The sequence below is a fragment of the Nelumbo nucifera genome, chromosome 8, assembly GCF_055504915.1.
Source record: "Nelumbo nucifera cultivar China Antique chromosome 8, China Antique-T2T, whole genome shotgun sequence".
In the NCBI taxonomy this organism is placed as follows: Eukaryota; Viridiplantae; Streptophyta; class Magnoliopsida; order Proteales; family Nelumbonaceae; genus Nelumbo; species Nelumbo nucifera.
The window spans coordinates 41,721,079-41,737,987 of NC_142656.1; the positions used below are offsets into that span (position 1 = coordinate 41,721,079).

Sequence of the window (16,909 nt, forward strand, 5' to 3'; positions counted from 1 at the left end):
TAAAGCAAACACTCAAAAAGGGAATGAACAAGAAATGAAAAATCAGTAGCATAAATAAACCTTACCTCTTTGTTTACTCCTTTTCAAGCTCCAAAAAATAACTACGACAACTAAGATGACTAACACAGAAGTAATTGATGCAACCACTGGAACAATAATATTTTTCTTCTTTTTGCATGAAGATGGACAAAGCTTTGGATTGTCTTCCAAACTAGAAATAAAATGAAATGATCAGAAAACAAATTCATTATTAGTAATGAAAAGGCAATGTTAGGAGTGCTTATTTGGGTTGGGATCACACCATTCAGCACTTATTGGTGTTTGGGAAATAAGCTCAAAATAAGTGCTTATTTTTAAGCCCAAATTTTCAGATTTTTCTAAGTACTTATATAATAAGCACTTATTCAATTTTTTTTTCTTCCAAAATTATCTCTAGTTGAATTTTAAAGTACCACTTGTAAAATTATCCCTAGTTGAATTTTATAAAAGTACTTTCATAAAAGTGCTTTCGCAAAAGTACTTTCATAAAGTGCTTTTATAAAAGTAATTTAATAAAAGTACTTTCATAGAGGTATATTTTGAAAATTTGAAAGAAAATGAAGAACAAAATAGTCACAAATGCTTATTTAAGTGCTTATTGGAGAAAAAGACTACCAAATACCCAATATGAAATAAGTGTTTTTTTTTTTAAATAAACACTAAAAAAAGTTGGGTGTCAAATGCAAATAAGTGCTTATTTGTATGTTTAACATAAGCACTCCCAAACATGGCCTAAGCCTATATCAGGGCAGAATTTATTTTCTTGTTTTGATGAATTTCAAGGAGTAAAAATGACCTGGAGAAGTGCTTTTCCATTTATGGTAATCTTAGGAAATAGCACTCTCAAATATGCTGAATATATAATTCAGTTTATAAAGTTATATACCTTAAGGCAAAGAACAATGCCATTAAAACTCTTAAATGATTTGGCATGAATTAAATATTAGCAATCTCAATTCAAAAAAAAAAAATCTTTTACATATGGATGGAAAAATCGAAACTAGATTTACCACTTAATGATTGAAAAAAGAAATGTGAAATCCATGATTTTAGATGATAGAACCGACCTTAAAAGTAACCCATTCTTCGATTTTTCAATGAGAGCCGTAGGAACGGATCCTGAGAGTTTGTTTCCTGCTAAATTCCTACAAATACATAGATATTAACTATAATTTTCCCTTTATTATCAAGAACACTTAAAAACATTTCTTTTGTTAATTAAATCAAAATAACTTACAAGAACTTCAGTGATGGTAGTTCCGATAGAAAGTCAGGTACTGATCCACCTAAATCATTGTATGATAGATCCCTGAAATAAAAGAACCACTTAATTGGACCGCACTGTCACGTGAAGGAGTTAAGCTTTAATGGAAGTTCAAGTTCCTATCATACATAATAGGCTTTAATCTTTATCTAAGATGATCATAATCAAAGGAAATTTTCAAGTTTTTGTAGTTAATTAATTGGCAGCCTTATATGGTCAAGAAATCCACATGGGACATATTATTGAGCATTGATTATCCTGTTGTTTAGATAATGTTAATTAATAGTTTGTGATAGTGGGTATTGGGTAGTGATTTTAAAAGATCAATCTGAAAATACTTAAATCTGAAGGAAAATAAGATGACTAGGAGAATTAAAGTGACTATAAAACGTCAAGGTTTCTATTATTTGGAATTGTAAGTTAGATGAATATGAGCATATATATTTGAAAAATATAAATGTAAATAACGCTGTGTTTGGCTGCAGTGCAAGTCTATTTGAACTGATGCAAAACTATGGTAGTGCAAATGATTTGGGTGAAAATTCTGATTCGTTTTTGTTTAAAATATTATCCTATTTTGTTTGATTGCAGTACAAATAAAATAAAATAAGACCTGGAACAGAATAAAATAAAACCTTAACCAAAATTTGCATTCTTTTCATTTGCACTCACATGCATGCATTTGTACTGGAGCAAATAAAATCATACTGTAATCAAAGGCAGTATAAGCAACTAAAAAAATGGGAAATAACAAACTAAAATTGAACAATACTAACAAAATGTAGAAGCTCGGATTTCTCCATGTACACTAACTGCTAGAAAAGACTTTGAAACACAAAATATATAATGGGAAATGAAGCTAGGGGGATTTAATTCAATGGAAAAAGAAGTCATAATATGGACATGTAAAAGTTTGGTTTTTCTACTTTTCTTGTGATGGTTCTTCTTCCTCTTCCTCTTCCTCTTTTCTTCTTCAACACACGATAACTAGTGAACTATATCTCCTATAAAGAAAAGTGGGCTGGCCTTAGTCCGGGTTTTAATTAAACATTGTTTAGCTTGTTGCAAGGGAATATACAACGTTGGTTGCGTTATTCTACGGTTATATTTTTTATTTATTTCTTATTGGGCTAAGTGGGCCTGGGCCTACTGTAATATTTTTATATATTTTTCTGTTACCACCAAATGAGGGGCAACTTCTCTTTTCTCACCTTATTATGGTTTCATATAAATATAAAAAATACAGGGCTGGACAGAATAGAATAAACTCCCACCGCTTCTTCAGGCTTCTCTTCTCATCTTCTTGCTCTCGTTTTATTTCTCGATCATTAAACCTTCAGCCCACTATCTTATCCCTATTACTATTAGGGCAAGAGTAGTAGGCAGTAATCAGTTGACTGCTATACAGATCTGGTTGCTGTTGAACTGAGAAGAATAAGCAACACAAGTTGAAGCTCTCTCTCTCTCTCTCTCTCTCTTTATTGATAGTTGTCGATTGGGAAAGATATCATTGGCCATTTGGACTAAAGGAGCTATTGTCTTGTCTTTGTTTGATTGGTTGCAAGTCTTTTGAATATTTAGAATGTCTTCAAGCACTAGTTTACTTACTTCCAAAGGTTACAAGCTAGTTAGGGGAGAACACTACAAGTTTTGAAAACCTTAATTTGTCCAGCTTAAAAGAATATAAATACAAAGATTGGTCAATCTCAGCCAAGTTATTAATTAGTAGCCATAGACTTTTGAAGAAGAACTAGAATTTAAGATTTGGTACAGAAAATGCCGCAGTCATGTCTTGGTTGTTGTTTTCTATGGCTCTCAAAGTCTTAAGGTCCTTCTGTGAGTAGGTTACCTATCTTCTTACCATTTACAATTGGCCAACTGAAGGCTTATAAGTATTATTTGTGTGAGGACAAGAGCAAGGGACTTCGCCTACGCCTTTTCTCTATATTTTGCATAAAAGTTCAAGGTAACCATACCCAGGTGAGTGAAAACGAACGGAGCCTTAAAGTATATTTTGGTACAGAAACGAAGATTATTTTCATTATCATCATCCAAACCTTCCCAACTATATGGGGTCAGCTACATGAATTCTGTATCTCGATGCCATTCTCTTTGGTGCCATATAAAAATGAAAGATTATTTTGATTTAATCATAGTACCATGTATACTTACAAGCTCTGTAAAGATGTGAGGTTTCGCAGAGAAGAATCTATTTCCCCAGTTAATCCACTTCCAGATAGGTTCCTGCAGATTGTATAACAAAGAACTCTATTAAGAAAACTGTAGCTGTTAAAAATGCAAATGCATTTCTGTGTGTGCAAAGCAGGCATGGAGAAACACTCACAATGAGATGATTCTTGGAGGATTAACACCAACATAGCTGCAATTCAGACCATCCCACGCGTAACCCACTGGAGCACATGGATCTCCTTGCCAAATTTTCTTCACCTTGTATGTGCGTTTGATGTCCGTGATCACATGAACTAATTTTTCAGAAAACATAAAAACAGATAACCATTATATTGTTCAACATTTAAGCCTGACAATGAGAAAGAATGTAGAGAAACATCCTGTTGTCAGTAGACACAGTCCTGACTCCTGACCCAATAAGGAAACACGCACCAGTCCCAACTCTATAGGTAGGGTTCTTAATGGATAGGATATTGGTCCAACCCAACTCGGTCTAATATGAGTATATTACAGATGGATCAGGATTAAACCAATCCGATGAATATTTTGGATCATTCTGGATTGGCCCATTTCAATGTTTGGACCGTCCAATCTCTTTAATTCTGATTAAGTCCAACCGAAACCTGGTACATTGACGCTTGTACTCTTATCTTTTGTCAACTGACTAGATATTGGTTCAATTCAATTCAATCCAATCCAATAAATACTTTAGATCATGAAATCTAGGCTGATCCAATTCAATATATCTTATTGGTCCATTCAACTCATTTAAATTGACTTTGATTTGGACAGATCCAACCCAACCCAGTCTATTGACAATTTGGCATCCATATAGGTAATAAATCAGGAACCAGCCCTATTATCAATCGGGTTTGTCGGATCTGACTGGATAATATTGGACAAACTTTTAATTTTTAATAAAAAAAAAACCAGCTAATCCTCCTGCTCTCTTCTCAAAATATCATCATGAGCCATGCTGGAAGGTATCTTTGTCATGCATACAAGTATGAGACCATCAGGGCTGTCAACGGGTTGGGTCTGGGTAGAATCAGAATCAACCTGATAAAAAAATATTTAGGACCCGGAACCGAACCAGACCTGATATAGAATCAGTAAGACCTAGAACCAAACTGTTTGGTTCTTGATACAATTGGGTCTGAATCGGTTCAGAATGGGTAGAACCGGTCCAAATCGATAATGATCAGGAAAATATATCAGAAACTGGAATCAACCCATTGGTTCACCCAATTGGTTCGGGTCGTTGGATCCTCCAGATTGGACCCGACCCGTTGACAGCCCTAATACCATAATACCATTAGATAAACCAGACTGAAACAGGCAGAATAATCAATCCTGACCCTATAAAATAGAATTCAAAATGCAGAGTCAGACCCTGTATAAATAGGGTTAGGTCAGTTTAGTGAACTGGACTGTTGCCTGTTTGAGAGGGCTGAGGTGAAGGTTCAACTAAGCTGGTTCGGTTCAGTTGGTTACTTGGGTTAAAGCCCTCGAGATAAGGCTGAAGTGGTCAGCCCTTCAAATGACTGACTGACTGCCAGTCAATTTGGGCAGGATACTTGGAGTTTTCACCTTGGAAAGTCAGAAGCTGGTGTGGTTCAGCCATTCCAAACACGCACTTATAAGGTTAGTATTTTGATAAGCTTTACAATTTGTGCATTTAAAACTTGAAAATACAAAGCCCTAATTTTAAGCTTTGTGCATTGGGGCTTATTTTCACTTCCCTTAGACCGTAACCCAGAGCTCAAAAACAAAAACTCATCAATGACGAAGCCTTGTGGGTAGGAAATTAGATGATAAATGCATAAATTTACAATAGAAAATCAGGAGGAATATCTGAAGGGGAGATAAACGTACAATCTTCATTATTTGTTGGGAGCTGCTTGAGCTGCTTGACTAAGTAAAATTCAATGGCGTTGAGGATGGGCGGAAGCTTAGACTCATTCGAGCTTCTGAGGGAGATTTGAATATCAGGCCCACTTAATGTTTGTGTGAAACTCCTAGTACTTGAAGATAGGTAACGAGGAACAACTGATCCAACTTCTTCCAACAGTAAACCATTAAAATAGATGCTGAACTGTCTCGACTGGTTCTGATACTCGAGTTCTGCAAAGTATAAGTAGGTACGAAATCTTAAGGTGGTGTCTCTCACTCTCAACTGGTACTCCAATGAATCACCGCCGTTCTTTGGTTGGACTGCAGTTCTCATGACCGTTGATGGTGGGGTGTAGATGTTATCCTCAGATTCAACGGGAGATGAGGCTTTGATTGGATCCACATTTGACCAGCTAGAGGGCAACCAAATGCGATCGTAGATGTCGTCTGGGAACCTGGTGACATGTTTTTAAGATGTAATGCTTTAGAAAGTGAGCTTTTTATTTTATGCAAATTCTAATATTCTACGTTGTTACTTGTTAGAGAAACATTTCTGAAGTTTATGACAATCATATATAAAAACCTCCCTTGAGGCTTTAATTTCATAAAATCTTCCCTTGTAGTTTTGAAAACGTTAAACTAATGCATTAATGTTTGAAAAATAGCCATTTTAACCTTATACCTATCAATTCATATGAAAATTTGTTAAAGTTCTCTTGAAAGAACTTTTAACTAAAAAAATTCCCCGAGTCAAATTGAAAAGAATTGTAAAGTAATTTTATTCTATAAAAACATTAGTTCTTGATGTCTAGAAGTAGGGGTTCATTCAACTCGAACCGAATATCTAGTTATTCGAGCTTGGCTCATCTGTAAACTATGATGCTTGACCTTGAATTCATCTCGACTCAAAAGCTCATAAGTTCGAGCTTGGCTCGACTCATGCTCAATTTTGAGTTAAATATTTTATAAAAATAATATATATATATATATATATAAATCTATTCTTTATTTGATATATAAACAATTAAGAATTGTAAAAACTAGTTATTATATATAAAAATATTATATATAATATTTTTTTATTTATATAAAAGCTCAATTAGGCTCGTGAGGTTCATGATATAATATTTTTTTATTTATTAAAAGCTCAATTAGGCTCGTGAGGTTCACGAGCCAAGCTTTATTGGGCTTGAACTTACTCGAATCTCGGTTTAGATCGAGTTGAGTTGAACTTTTTACGAGCCAAACTCAAATAGCTCGTAAAAAACTCAACTCAAGGCCACCCCTATCTAGAAGGGCAAAGTTGACATTTTGAATTATATTGAAAGATGCCCTAATAAGTTGTAAGGGCGATTTCTTAACTTTGAAGTCTCTATTAATGGGACAAACATGGAGAGGTAATTACAAGTTTTTTCAAATTATAGGGGAGGTTTTTGTTAAAATGAATGCTCAAAAAAGGTTATTATGATTGTCAGAAACTTCAGGTGAGGTTTTTATATTTTACCCTAACTAAATTTAAGGGTGCAAGTTGGGCTGCCCCATTTGAAGAATTTCCAAGTAAATTGGGCTTGGGTCCATTTAAAATTTGGCAACTATTCAACCAGACCCAAATTGCACCTCTTGTAAATACTATCAACACATAACAGCAAGGCACTGCAGTGTACATTGGGAACATCTCCCCATGAATGACAATTTAGATATCCCCATGAAGGATTCTTAGAGGGTGTTCTTTTTTCAGATTTTGAGAGGGGGAAAGTTGGTCAATGGAATTTTGGTTCCCATTGAACAAGAAACCCATGTTCTTTTTTTAGATTTATGTGGAGATTAGGGAAAGTTTATTTTCTTGTGTATCACTTACCTGCGTGGATAAATAACTCTCCCACCTAGAGGGAAAATTGCCAACACTTGAATGGGACAAAACTGCCCCTTTTCATAATAGATTTTTATGGTTGAAATGGTCATTGCCTTATTTACATGAGAAATAAAAGAAAATGGGTAAATGCACTTACCCAGGTAAGTGTTTTCTAGGAAAAACTTATCCAAATAACTACATTTACCCGAATAAGTAATTTACCGTAAAGCAAACAGGGCCTTAGAAAAGATATGATATCTGAAAATCTTTTAACGAGTCAATTGGAATCATAACCAATTAGGTGTTATTTATCAAAATTCATGAGTGATTTTTAATTGGTTAAAATTCTTCTCATACCATATCTTTTCCGCATCATAGATTTTCCCTTCGTTTAAAAGAACATAAGAAAGAATCAGAAAATTGAGAGAAGGTTGTTAAGAAAATTTGAGCAGAAAACGTAATCCATGGTGGCCATATGAAGAGACTCACCTGACTTTCTGTTCACTACTGATGGATCCAATGTCAAGGCGGTGGATGAGTACCAGTGCTCCTGACTCAGTTTCATATATGGAATCATTCAGAGGCCTAAGCTCCAGAGAGGAGATGAAAGGTGTTCCTTGACCCTTGTCCAAGAGGCAGACGTAGATGTCGTCTGCTGGTGCCACGTGTATAATTTCCTTGGTCTGGATATGAGATGCATTGTCAAATGTCAACGTGTCCCAGTGATTCACCCCAAGATAGAGATCAAACGTTGGCAACTTGTTGCTCCCATCGTAGTTTCCATACATGAAGGAAGCTCTGATCAAGTACTTGTTGTTCTTGCCATCTTCAGGCCTCAGGGTGTAACAATTCTTGCGTCCTTCAGGAAAGCTTCTTACAGTATACAGCCGCTTGTCGTGAGTCTCAGATAAGTAGTAAGGAGAGAGATTCACGTTTACTCCAGTCTCAATGTTATTGCTATCAACTGAGTAATTTATGCCGGTTTTCTCATCAGGGTTGCCTTGATCAGGTATCCCACAATCGATACTTATAAATTCTTCAACAAGCTCCCAAGTAAAAAAGAATTTGGTTAGACTGGATGATGAATCAATAATTCATATCCTATATTATAATTGACAAAATGAAATCAATATTAATTATGAACTTACTTGTTTTCATAATGATAGATTATTAGAATTATGGTTTTAAAAACCAACTCGAAAATAGAATCGTTTTAGCGATTGGTTCCTGGGTCAAATGGCCCAATTGTCTGATCCAAACCCCCTAAGATGGTTTTAGGATCCAAAATTAGATCCAGAGCATGACTGGTTCTTGCGTCAACCGGCGGTCCAACCGTCATATAAACAATTGAGTTTGCATCTATTATGGCCACGGTCACAACATTTTCTTGAAATAGTCAATAAAGCATGGGCAGTATTGCTCTTTGTTGTAAATTCAAAATATTAGGCTCAATTTGAGAAGAGTATAAATATGTATAATGTGAATACAAAGTTTACAATACAATATGTAAAGTTTTGCACTGTGTATATTTGTATTTATACTCTTTCCATTGGCTCTGGGGATGTAAGTCAGATACTCGACTTGAAGAGTTTACAGTGCATCAGGTTCAGACTTATGGGCCAGGCCCATTTAAATTTTAACAAAATCCTAACCCGAGCCTGGTCAATTTGTACCTCTATAAAACAGACTCTAGATCTCTTGCCCACAAGAACTCCGCCCACATCTACCCACAACACACTATCTTCATGCATTGGAAACATCTCCCTGTGCATAATACCATATAGGAGGATAAAATGTTTTTCATGTATGATTGCGATGTTATGTGGGTAGACATGAGCAGAGTTCTTGTGAGCAACAGATCTAGATTATGATGTACTTTGTGATTAGGCAGAACCCATTCCTTTTTTTTCTGTATTTGAAACCCATTCCAATTGAATGTTCTAATTCTTTGTCTTTTCCTTATCTTTTCTTCTTTTAACTAAAGATACACGGGTTGGTGTCAAATTGCCCCACGGTAAGCTTAAATAACCTTATGTTTAAGCTTATTGCTTAAATTATTATTTTAATAACAGCTGAAGTTGTCCAAGACTTATTGCTTTGTCTTTTAGTTGTTAAAATAATTAAATAATAAATTGAAAGGATATATCGATGTACTCAATTTCAGTTTCAGCCATAACCCACAACCTCCTTAAAAACTTATACACTAAAAGACAAAGTAATAAGTTTTTCTATTCAGCATCTTCAACTGTTAATTATAAATAATTTCAAGTTGTCATTTTACCCAACAATTGTGATTAGTCAATCCATCATTAGGCCTATGTTTCTAGGTCCATGTAGCCCGTAAATCGAGTTGGGATCACCTGCCAATTACAAAACACGTTCCAACCCTCTACCAACATGCACATCTCATACATGGTGGGTCCCACTTTTTGGTGCGTCCCAGTCTCATGGTGAGATGTGTGGTGTTAGATCAAGTTGGTAGAGGGTTGGTAAGTATTTTGTTGGCAGAAAATCTCAACCATTTAAGAACGTTAAGTCCTTAACTCACTCATTGGCCCAATGACACATCTGTTTGTCTAGACAACGGGTCACATGTTAGACATTAAATCCCATTTTTTATTCAGAGAATTACGGACATGCCCAATGCAGATTTTTGATTTCCACTACAGAGCTATAAACATTCAAAATGTCAAAAACCCCCACTCTATGCACCAATGCCCGCCTGTGAATTGGCATCAATTCCGAGCTGGCACCCACCCCAATTGTACTTTGGGCCTAAAAATTCTGACCCTGGGCTGAACCGTCATTCTCCCTTTTTTATTTTGTATTTTTAGTTATTTCCATCATTAATAATAAACAATCCTCATTTATACATGCCTTTTTGTACTATATTATTTTATTTATTTATTTTTTTTGCAATTCATCCATTTTTTATACATCTGTTATATGATTTATGATGTGGCACGATCCGGGCACTCCTAACTGGCTGCTGATTGGCTCCTATCTGGCAACGGACGACACCTGAGAGGAAGAAGATGAAGGATTCCCGGGGGATTTGCCCGGCGGGAATACTCCGAAGCTTAAGTCTCTTCGGGGGGCTACTTCTGCGGATGTTCCGCTTGTCTGCTGGACTCGGGAGCATCTCTACTTTGCTCCCCTTGCCGACCTGCTTTATTATTATTATTATTCTTTATACAAAATTTCACAAATATCCGCAACGGATGAGTTCTTCTATCTCATCACGGAGATTTTTACAACTTTCGGTGCTATCATCGTGATCTTTATGAAAACTACAGTACAGATTTTTATTTCTAACATTAGGGTCCGCCTTCGGTCGAGGTGGCCACTTCACGTACGGAGCGTCCTTGATTGCCATGAGGATCTCGGCCCACTTCGCGTCGAGGGGTGTATAGTCCCTTTCTGCTGTTGGAGCTCAGAAAGGCTGATTTGGCTTTGCCCCCCCACCCCCCCTCCCCGCTTGGTCATTCTTCTTCCTGCTGTCTCCCTAAGATGGGGGCTCTAGTTCCCTCTTCCTTTTGTCAAGGGCCTGCTCGCCCTTTTGGTAGATTTCCTCCTCCGTCCCTATGAACCGGTCTATGAGCTTGAGGAACTCGGTCACGGTCTTGGGTTGATTGACAACTACATGCCACTTGAACTCTTTGTGGGTGCTACCTCGCTTGGCTACGGTGAGGTGAACTGCGGGATCCAGGTCGGGTATCTGTAAACAAGCGTCGTTGAACCGCTTGATGTAACTCTGAATGGATTCCCCTTCCTTTTGAACTATGCCAAGGAGGCTTTCCTAAGTTCTCAGGCACCTTTTGTTGGTGACAAAGTGGGAGGTGAAAACTTGCACGAACTGCACCCAGCTTCTTATCGAACCAGGCGCGAGGTTACGGTACCATGTGCGAGCTACCCCTTTAAAGGTGGTGGAAAAGGCCACGCACATGCAGGATTCACTGGCTCTTGCCAGGTGCATCTGGGACTGGAAGGCATCCACGTGATCATTTGGATCGAAGGATCCATCATACTTGTCCAGTGGAGGGAGCTTGAAGTCCCTTGGCATGGGCACAGCAAGGAGTTCTGGAGATAATGGGGAAGAAACTGAGAGGAGAGGGGTAGCTTTCACTTCACCTGAGCATACCTCCTCTTTTCCTTTGAGCTCGGGAGAGACTCGGGTAGCAGTTCAACGAGCTCGCTGGCGTCTTCGCTGCTGCTTTGCTGGCTCAGCGTTGGTGCTTGATGCTTCAGTGTCACCGAGCTCGACAGGCTCAGACTGCTGGTGGCAGCTCTGAATCGAAGGGCCCTGCCTACAATCTACGACCAGAACCTCGAACGGATTCTCTGAGAGCGGGAGCTCAAACCGCGAAGGCCGGGGTGATACGGGCTTGGTTGGCTGGGAGGCCCCCGACCTGCCCTCAGGCTGTGAGGCGGGGGTGGCTGGTCTCTCCTTCTGGCTATGGGAAGAGGCTTGACTCTTGTCGGGATCCTGGGCCTGGGAGGCCTCTCCCCGGCGAAGTTGTTCGCTCCGGCGGGAGGGCTTGGTCTGCTTCGTGGCCGCATGCACTGCATTAAGTCCTCCAACTGGTTCGGGTTGGCCGCTGTGGAAGGGAGTGGAGCGACCGCGGGTGCCACAGTGAGGGGCACGTTCAAACTGGGGACTCCGTCCACGGAGAGGGGGACGGTGAACTGCCCAATACAGACAGTAGGAAGTTGGGGCTGCTCTCCAGAAGCGTTCTGGCTGGCACCACGTCCGGCATTGCTGGAGGAAGCCATGAATGCTGAGTTTTCAGAAAATGAAACTGTAAAAGCTTAGAGGAAGGCTTTTTGAAGCATTTCCCACAGACGGTGCCAAATGATGCGGCACGATCTGGGCACTCCTAGCTGGCAACGGATAGCACCTGAGAGGAAGAAGATGAAGGATTCCCGGGGGATTTGCCCAACGAGAATACTCCGAAGCTTAAGTTAGAACGCTGGGGGAGAAAGCAAAGAGTGTAAAGAGGCTAAGAGTGTAGGTCGCGTTGGATCACTAAGTTCTCAAGATTAGCTCGAGAGCAAGTAAGTTTTCAGATAGGATCTCTGATGTTTGAGAGAGAGCTTCCCTTTAACTAGGGAGCTCTTATATAGGCGTTCTTATTAAGTCGGGCATAACCGCCACTGGGCTTCTGTCGCAGTCGTTACTTGCCAGGGCTGCACAGGTGACCGTTGCAGGGTACTACCCAATCGGGTGAGTGACACGTCCTAGGAGGACAGGCACGCCATTGAATGGTCCAATCAGAAAAGGATAGGCAAGCCACGTCTTTCAATTATTAATGATTGAGTGTTTAACATCTTTAGCAATTAATGACCATTGAATTCCCAATGTCTCATACTTTCTCTTACGTTTTAAACATACACAAAGAAGGAAAATTTTTAGAGTGTTACAACAAAGAGATAAGAGCATGGCCTTAAAAACCAACCCAGAAATCGAATCACTTTGACCACATGTTCTCATGTCAAATGGTCCAATCAGACCTGGAGCTATGATTGGTTCCTGATCGGCCAATCCTCTCATTTGGTCCGGTCTGGTTTTCAAAATCATAGATAGGAGAAGTGTTAATATGGACCCAACACTAAATTAAATTAAAAAAGAAGTCATGGTGGGCCCAAGGATTTTAAGCTGTATTTGGTTTGAAACTGAAGGTAGTAAACTCTGTGAGTTTTCCTACCTTTTCTTTCAAACCAAAAACAATCTTGGTTTTTTTGTCATTTACTAAAATACTCCTTATAGTTTTGTGAATTTACTGAAGTATACCCTATAGTTTATGTTTACAACCAATTTACTTGGGGCTCGTTTGGCGCATCTTTTTGGTAAGATCTTCCGGTAGCTCTGATAGTTAAAAGATGCATTGAACTTTTGCATGAAGATCTGAGCAGTCCGAACCTAATTTGGCAGATGCACGTCTTTCTGTGCATCTTTCTATGTCTTTTCACATGAGAATAAAACGCAAAAGATGCGAAAAGCTTCATTTGGAGCTTCCTGAAATCAGCCCAAAATGGATTTCTCGCATCTTTTCAACGCTCTAGCTTTTGGCGGCTAGATCTTCTGCGAACCAAATGGAAATAGACCGAAAATCGGTTTTCCTGGCCTGCAAACAATCGAAAGTCCACGCGAAAAGACGTGCCAAATAGGCCCTTAATCTATCTTCCATTATGTGAAAATGGAAAATGACCATTTTGACCTTAACATCCCTTCAAACAAATTTAATCTATAGAAAATAAAAATGTAAATGCCGTTCTTGTTCTTCAAAATGTGGGCAACAACTCTATTCGATAAAATTTGTTGTCTGTTTGAGGAAGGAAAACCCGCCATTGCCGGCAAAGAACCCTAAATGCCATTATTCTCTTTTCTTCATTCCACTAAAGTCAAACATTTTTTGATAGATCTAAAAATCAAACCTCATTTCTTTCTAGAAGCTTGATATGAAGTTTTAGAGGGTAATTTTGGAATAAAAAAGTGGACTTATGCCCTTAAACTTTTTCCAGTGTATTAATATGGTCATGTAGTCATTTTTAACTTAACATGTCAATTAAGTAAATTGGCTACAATTATAGGGGGTGTTGCCAAGGTTCTAAATATCAATATGGGCCGATTTTATATTTTACTTATTTTTTTCCGAAATCAATTCAGAGGGGCCGGTTTAAAGCTCGACTACCCTTTGAACCAGTGGATGACCCGATACAACCCCTGTAAGGGCATATCGAGAAGCCACCAGGCCAATACATATCAATACTTTGAACCTTGGATGTTACAATAAAACATAACCTACATATATATATATATTAATTTTTGTCACAATCTTAACCAACATATTTAGTTTCAATATGTTTGCAATGCAAATTTTATTGCACAAAAAGGTAAATTCATGGGAGTGTAACTTCTGGTTTACAGTTTACTTTTGCTTCACAGATCTTATTTGCTTATGATAGGTAAAATAGAATGTAAAATGAAGTGGTCACCACTTTATATGAAAAAGAATGGAAATGGAATAAGGGTTATGATTGGAAGTGTGGTTCCCATTTTATGTGAGAGAGAATTGAGGTAGGACTGCGTAAGTACAAATAAGACAAAAAGTACAAACCTTGTACGATACAAAACTGAATCAGGTGTTCTAAAAAAAAGAATCAGGTGTAAAATTTGTAACTGATTCAAATTTACAGCGCCAACAAAACAAGCTTTTAACTTTCCCTCAATTCCCTCTCTCATTTTTGTATGTTATGGTAGGGTACAATGAAATTGTGTTCAACTCATGGTTTTTAAAAATAAACCGGTGATTGAACCGGTCAGGGGTCCGGTTATCGGTTCGAATGGTCCAATCGTTCGATCTGAATGGCCATCCCGTTCTGATAAAAAAAATTGGAAAATGGTCAAAACCGTTCGAACAGTTTGAACGGTTAACCAGCCGGTACAGTGGTTTGTTGACCAAAATCAACGATTTTGAGAGAAAAAACGGTTTTAAAGAAAAACGGAACCGGTTCCCGGTTTTCCGGTCCGGTCCAGTTTTAAAAACTGTGGTTCAACTCCTTCACATGATCAAAGATGACTCAGTCATGAGACCCGGATCCATGCCATACATGTGATGCACTGGTTCTATCATGTCAGTTGAATCGCCATCTCTTAGGCTATATTTGGTTTGAAGGAAAAAAAGTAAGAAAATGAAAGGAAAGACGAAGAAATCTTTACATATAGGTTTTGATATCTTTCCATTCTTTTCCCTATCTTTTCCTTCAAACCAAATATGGCCTTGGTCTACTCTCCCTCAAAAATTTTACAATTCCATGGTTCCGATTTTAAGTGTTAGATGATCATTTCCCGTAATTTGGGAGTGACAAGGGGTGATATATGGTAATGAACCCAACTTCGGCTTCAGCCCTTAAAATCATTCAACCATTTCAGCTGATGTGTCCCCTAAGGCCTATTGCTAGCCAGTCTTAATAATCAAACGTAGTGAGTCTTTGATCATACGGTTGGAGCTCCTGATTGGCGAATTCAGGAGCGCAAAGTTCCCTGAATATATTCTACTATTATGCTCCAACTTTATCACAGGGGAACAAGAGATTTCATGTTCCCGTGGTAGCAGTAGCCTGTTTGGGAAGGTTTTCACGCAGCAGCTGTGAGGTGGATCTCATACAGACAAGCTTATAAATGATGTATGCTGAAAACCTTGAAAGCCCAAATATGCTGTCATTAGAATCAGGCCCTGTTTGGTACCCGGGAATAAGGGTCTGGAATTAGAATTGAAATAGGTTATTCTGATTTCAACTGTTTGGTTGGATGGAATTGGAATCCATTTTCATTCTTCCATTTGAGGGAATGGTCATTCCCTGTCCCTCCTTTAAAAATGAAATCTCATTCCGGATGATTTCAATTCTCATTTTCATTTCTGAATCAAACAAACTATGAAAATAAACCATTTCCATTTCAATTCCAATTGCAAATCAAACAGACCCTCAGTTCAATCAAAAGGGTCCAACTTGAACTCAATTACACATGGACAAGAATATAACAGTTAATGGACAAGCATGAAGAAAGATTGTGAATAGTGCATATACCTGTTTCATGGTGCCCCTGAACCCACACTGCTGTGGCCAAGAAAACCACGAACAAGAAGATGAAACCCTGTAGCACATCCATTGAAGTAGTCATCCTCATCCCTTTTCTGATCCCACTTCTCTCCAAAGATGAAACAGAAAAAGAAAAGAAAGCTAGCAGCTCATGGATTCTTGGAATCCAGATTTTATAGAACACCATTTGTGAAATGCTAACAGACAGCTCGGCTGCCGAGGCAACCCTGCCACAGACAAACAGGGACCCATCAAAGGTTGTCTTGTCTAGTGTGTATTTTCATGGGTCCAGGTGTCTGTTGCAGGCCTCCTTCGGCAGCTAGTCTGCTTTCTATCATTCCTCTACTTCTGTGCTTTTATATTTCACCTCATCACCACATACGTCCAATTTAATCCTCCTAATCGATAGGGTTGACTCAGACTTCGGTCTTCTTTGAGGACTAACCAGCCCTTGTACTACTTTTGTACTTTTGTTTAGTCTTACAACGCATTCCTTGTACTACTTTTGCTTACTATTATACTGCATCTGGTTCCAAAGGAAAGGGAAGGAAAGAATGAACATATTTTCTGAAGTTTATTTTTATACGTTTTTAGCTAAAAAAAGTATGGTTTTTTAACTGGCACTGATCCGAATGGTTGGACTATTCGGCCCGGAATCATTCAAGTAATTGGTTTCATTTTATCCTAAATTCGGTTTTTGACCAAAAACTGTTGAATAAGTCAATAATTCATTTGATTTATTCAATGGTTTTGACCATTTTTTATTTTTAATTACTTTTTTTTAATTTTTTTTCTAGAACAGACCGTCTATTCAAATCGGATGGTTGAACCATCAACCCAGAAACTGATGGCCAGAACGATTTCATTTCCGGATCAATTTTTAAAACCAAGAAAATAAGTGAAGGGTTAAAATATAGATATGGGAGGATTATATCGGTATCAGTGTACATAGATACGTTTAAAAATATTGATATATAGAATTTTTTAAAAATTGCAAATGATCCAAGACTCTCTTCCTAACTCCTTTAGTTATCACTATAAAATAATAAATAATAAAAAAAGGGTGAATC

The 16,909-nt window shown here is 38.1% G+C and overlaps 1 protein-coding gene across 4 annotated transcripts in view; it reads right to left on the reverse strand.

Moving 5' to 3' along the window:
- The window catches only part of LOC104589476 (putative leucine-rich repeat receptor-like protein kinase At2g19210), a 33,155-nt gene extending 17,005 nt beyond the window's left edge, over positions 1 to 16,150 (reverse strand). For 3 of the 4 annotated variants that reach the window (XM_010247823.3, XM_010247822.3, XM_010247824.3), the window contains exons 1-8: positions 15,828 to 16,150; positions 7,728 to 8,274; positions 5,369 to 5,841; positions 3,648 to 3,786; positions 3,476 to 3,547; positions 1,277 to 1,348; positions 1,107 to 1,184; positions 66 to 211 (exon numbers count right to left, since the gene is read on the reverse strand). In XM_010247823.3, the coding sequence (XP_010246125.1) occupies positions 66 to 211; positions 1,107 to 1,184; positions 1,277 to 1,348; positions 3,476 to 3,547; positions 3,648 to 3,786; positions 5,369 to 5,841; positions 7,728 to 8,274; positions 15,828 to 16,026 (1,726 nt within the window). In that variant the 5' untranslated portion in view covers positions 16,027 to 16,150. Of the gene's footprint in view, positions 1 to 65; positions 212 to 1,106; positions 1,185 to 1,276; positions 1,349 to 3,475; positions 3,548 to 3,647; positions 3,787 to 5,368; positions 5,842 to 7,727; positions 8,285 to 15,827 lie in introns of all 4 variants that reach the window. The other variant, XM_088893601.1, reaches the window with a different exon arrangement.
- Between the last annotated feature and the right edge of the window lie 759 nt (positions 16,151 to 16,909).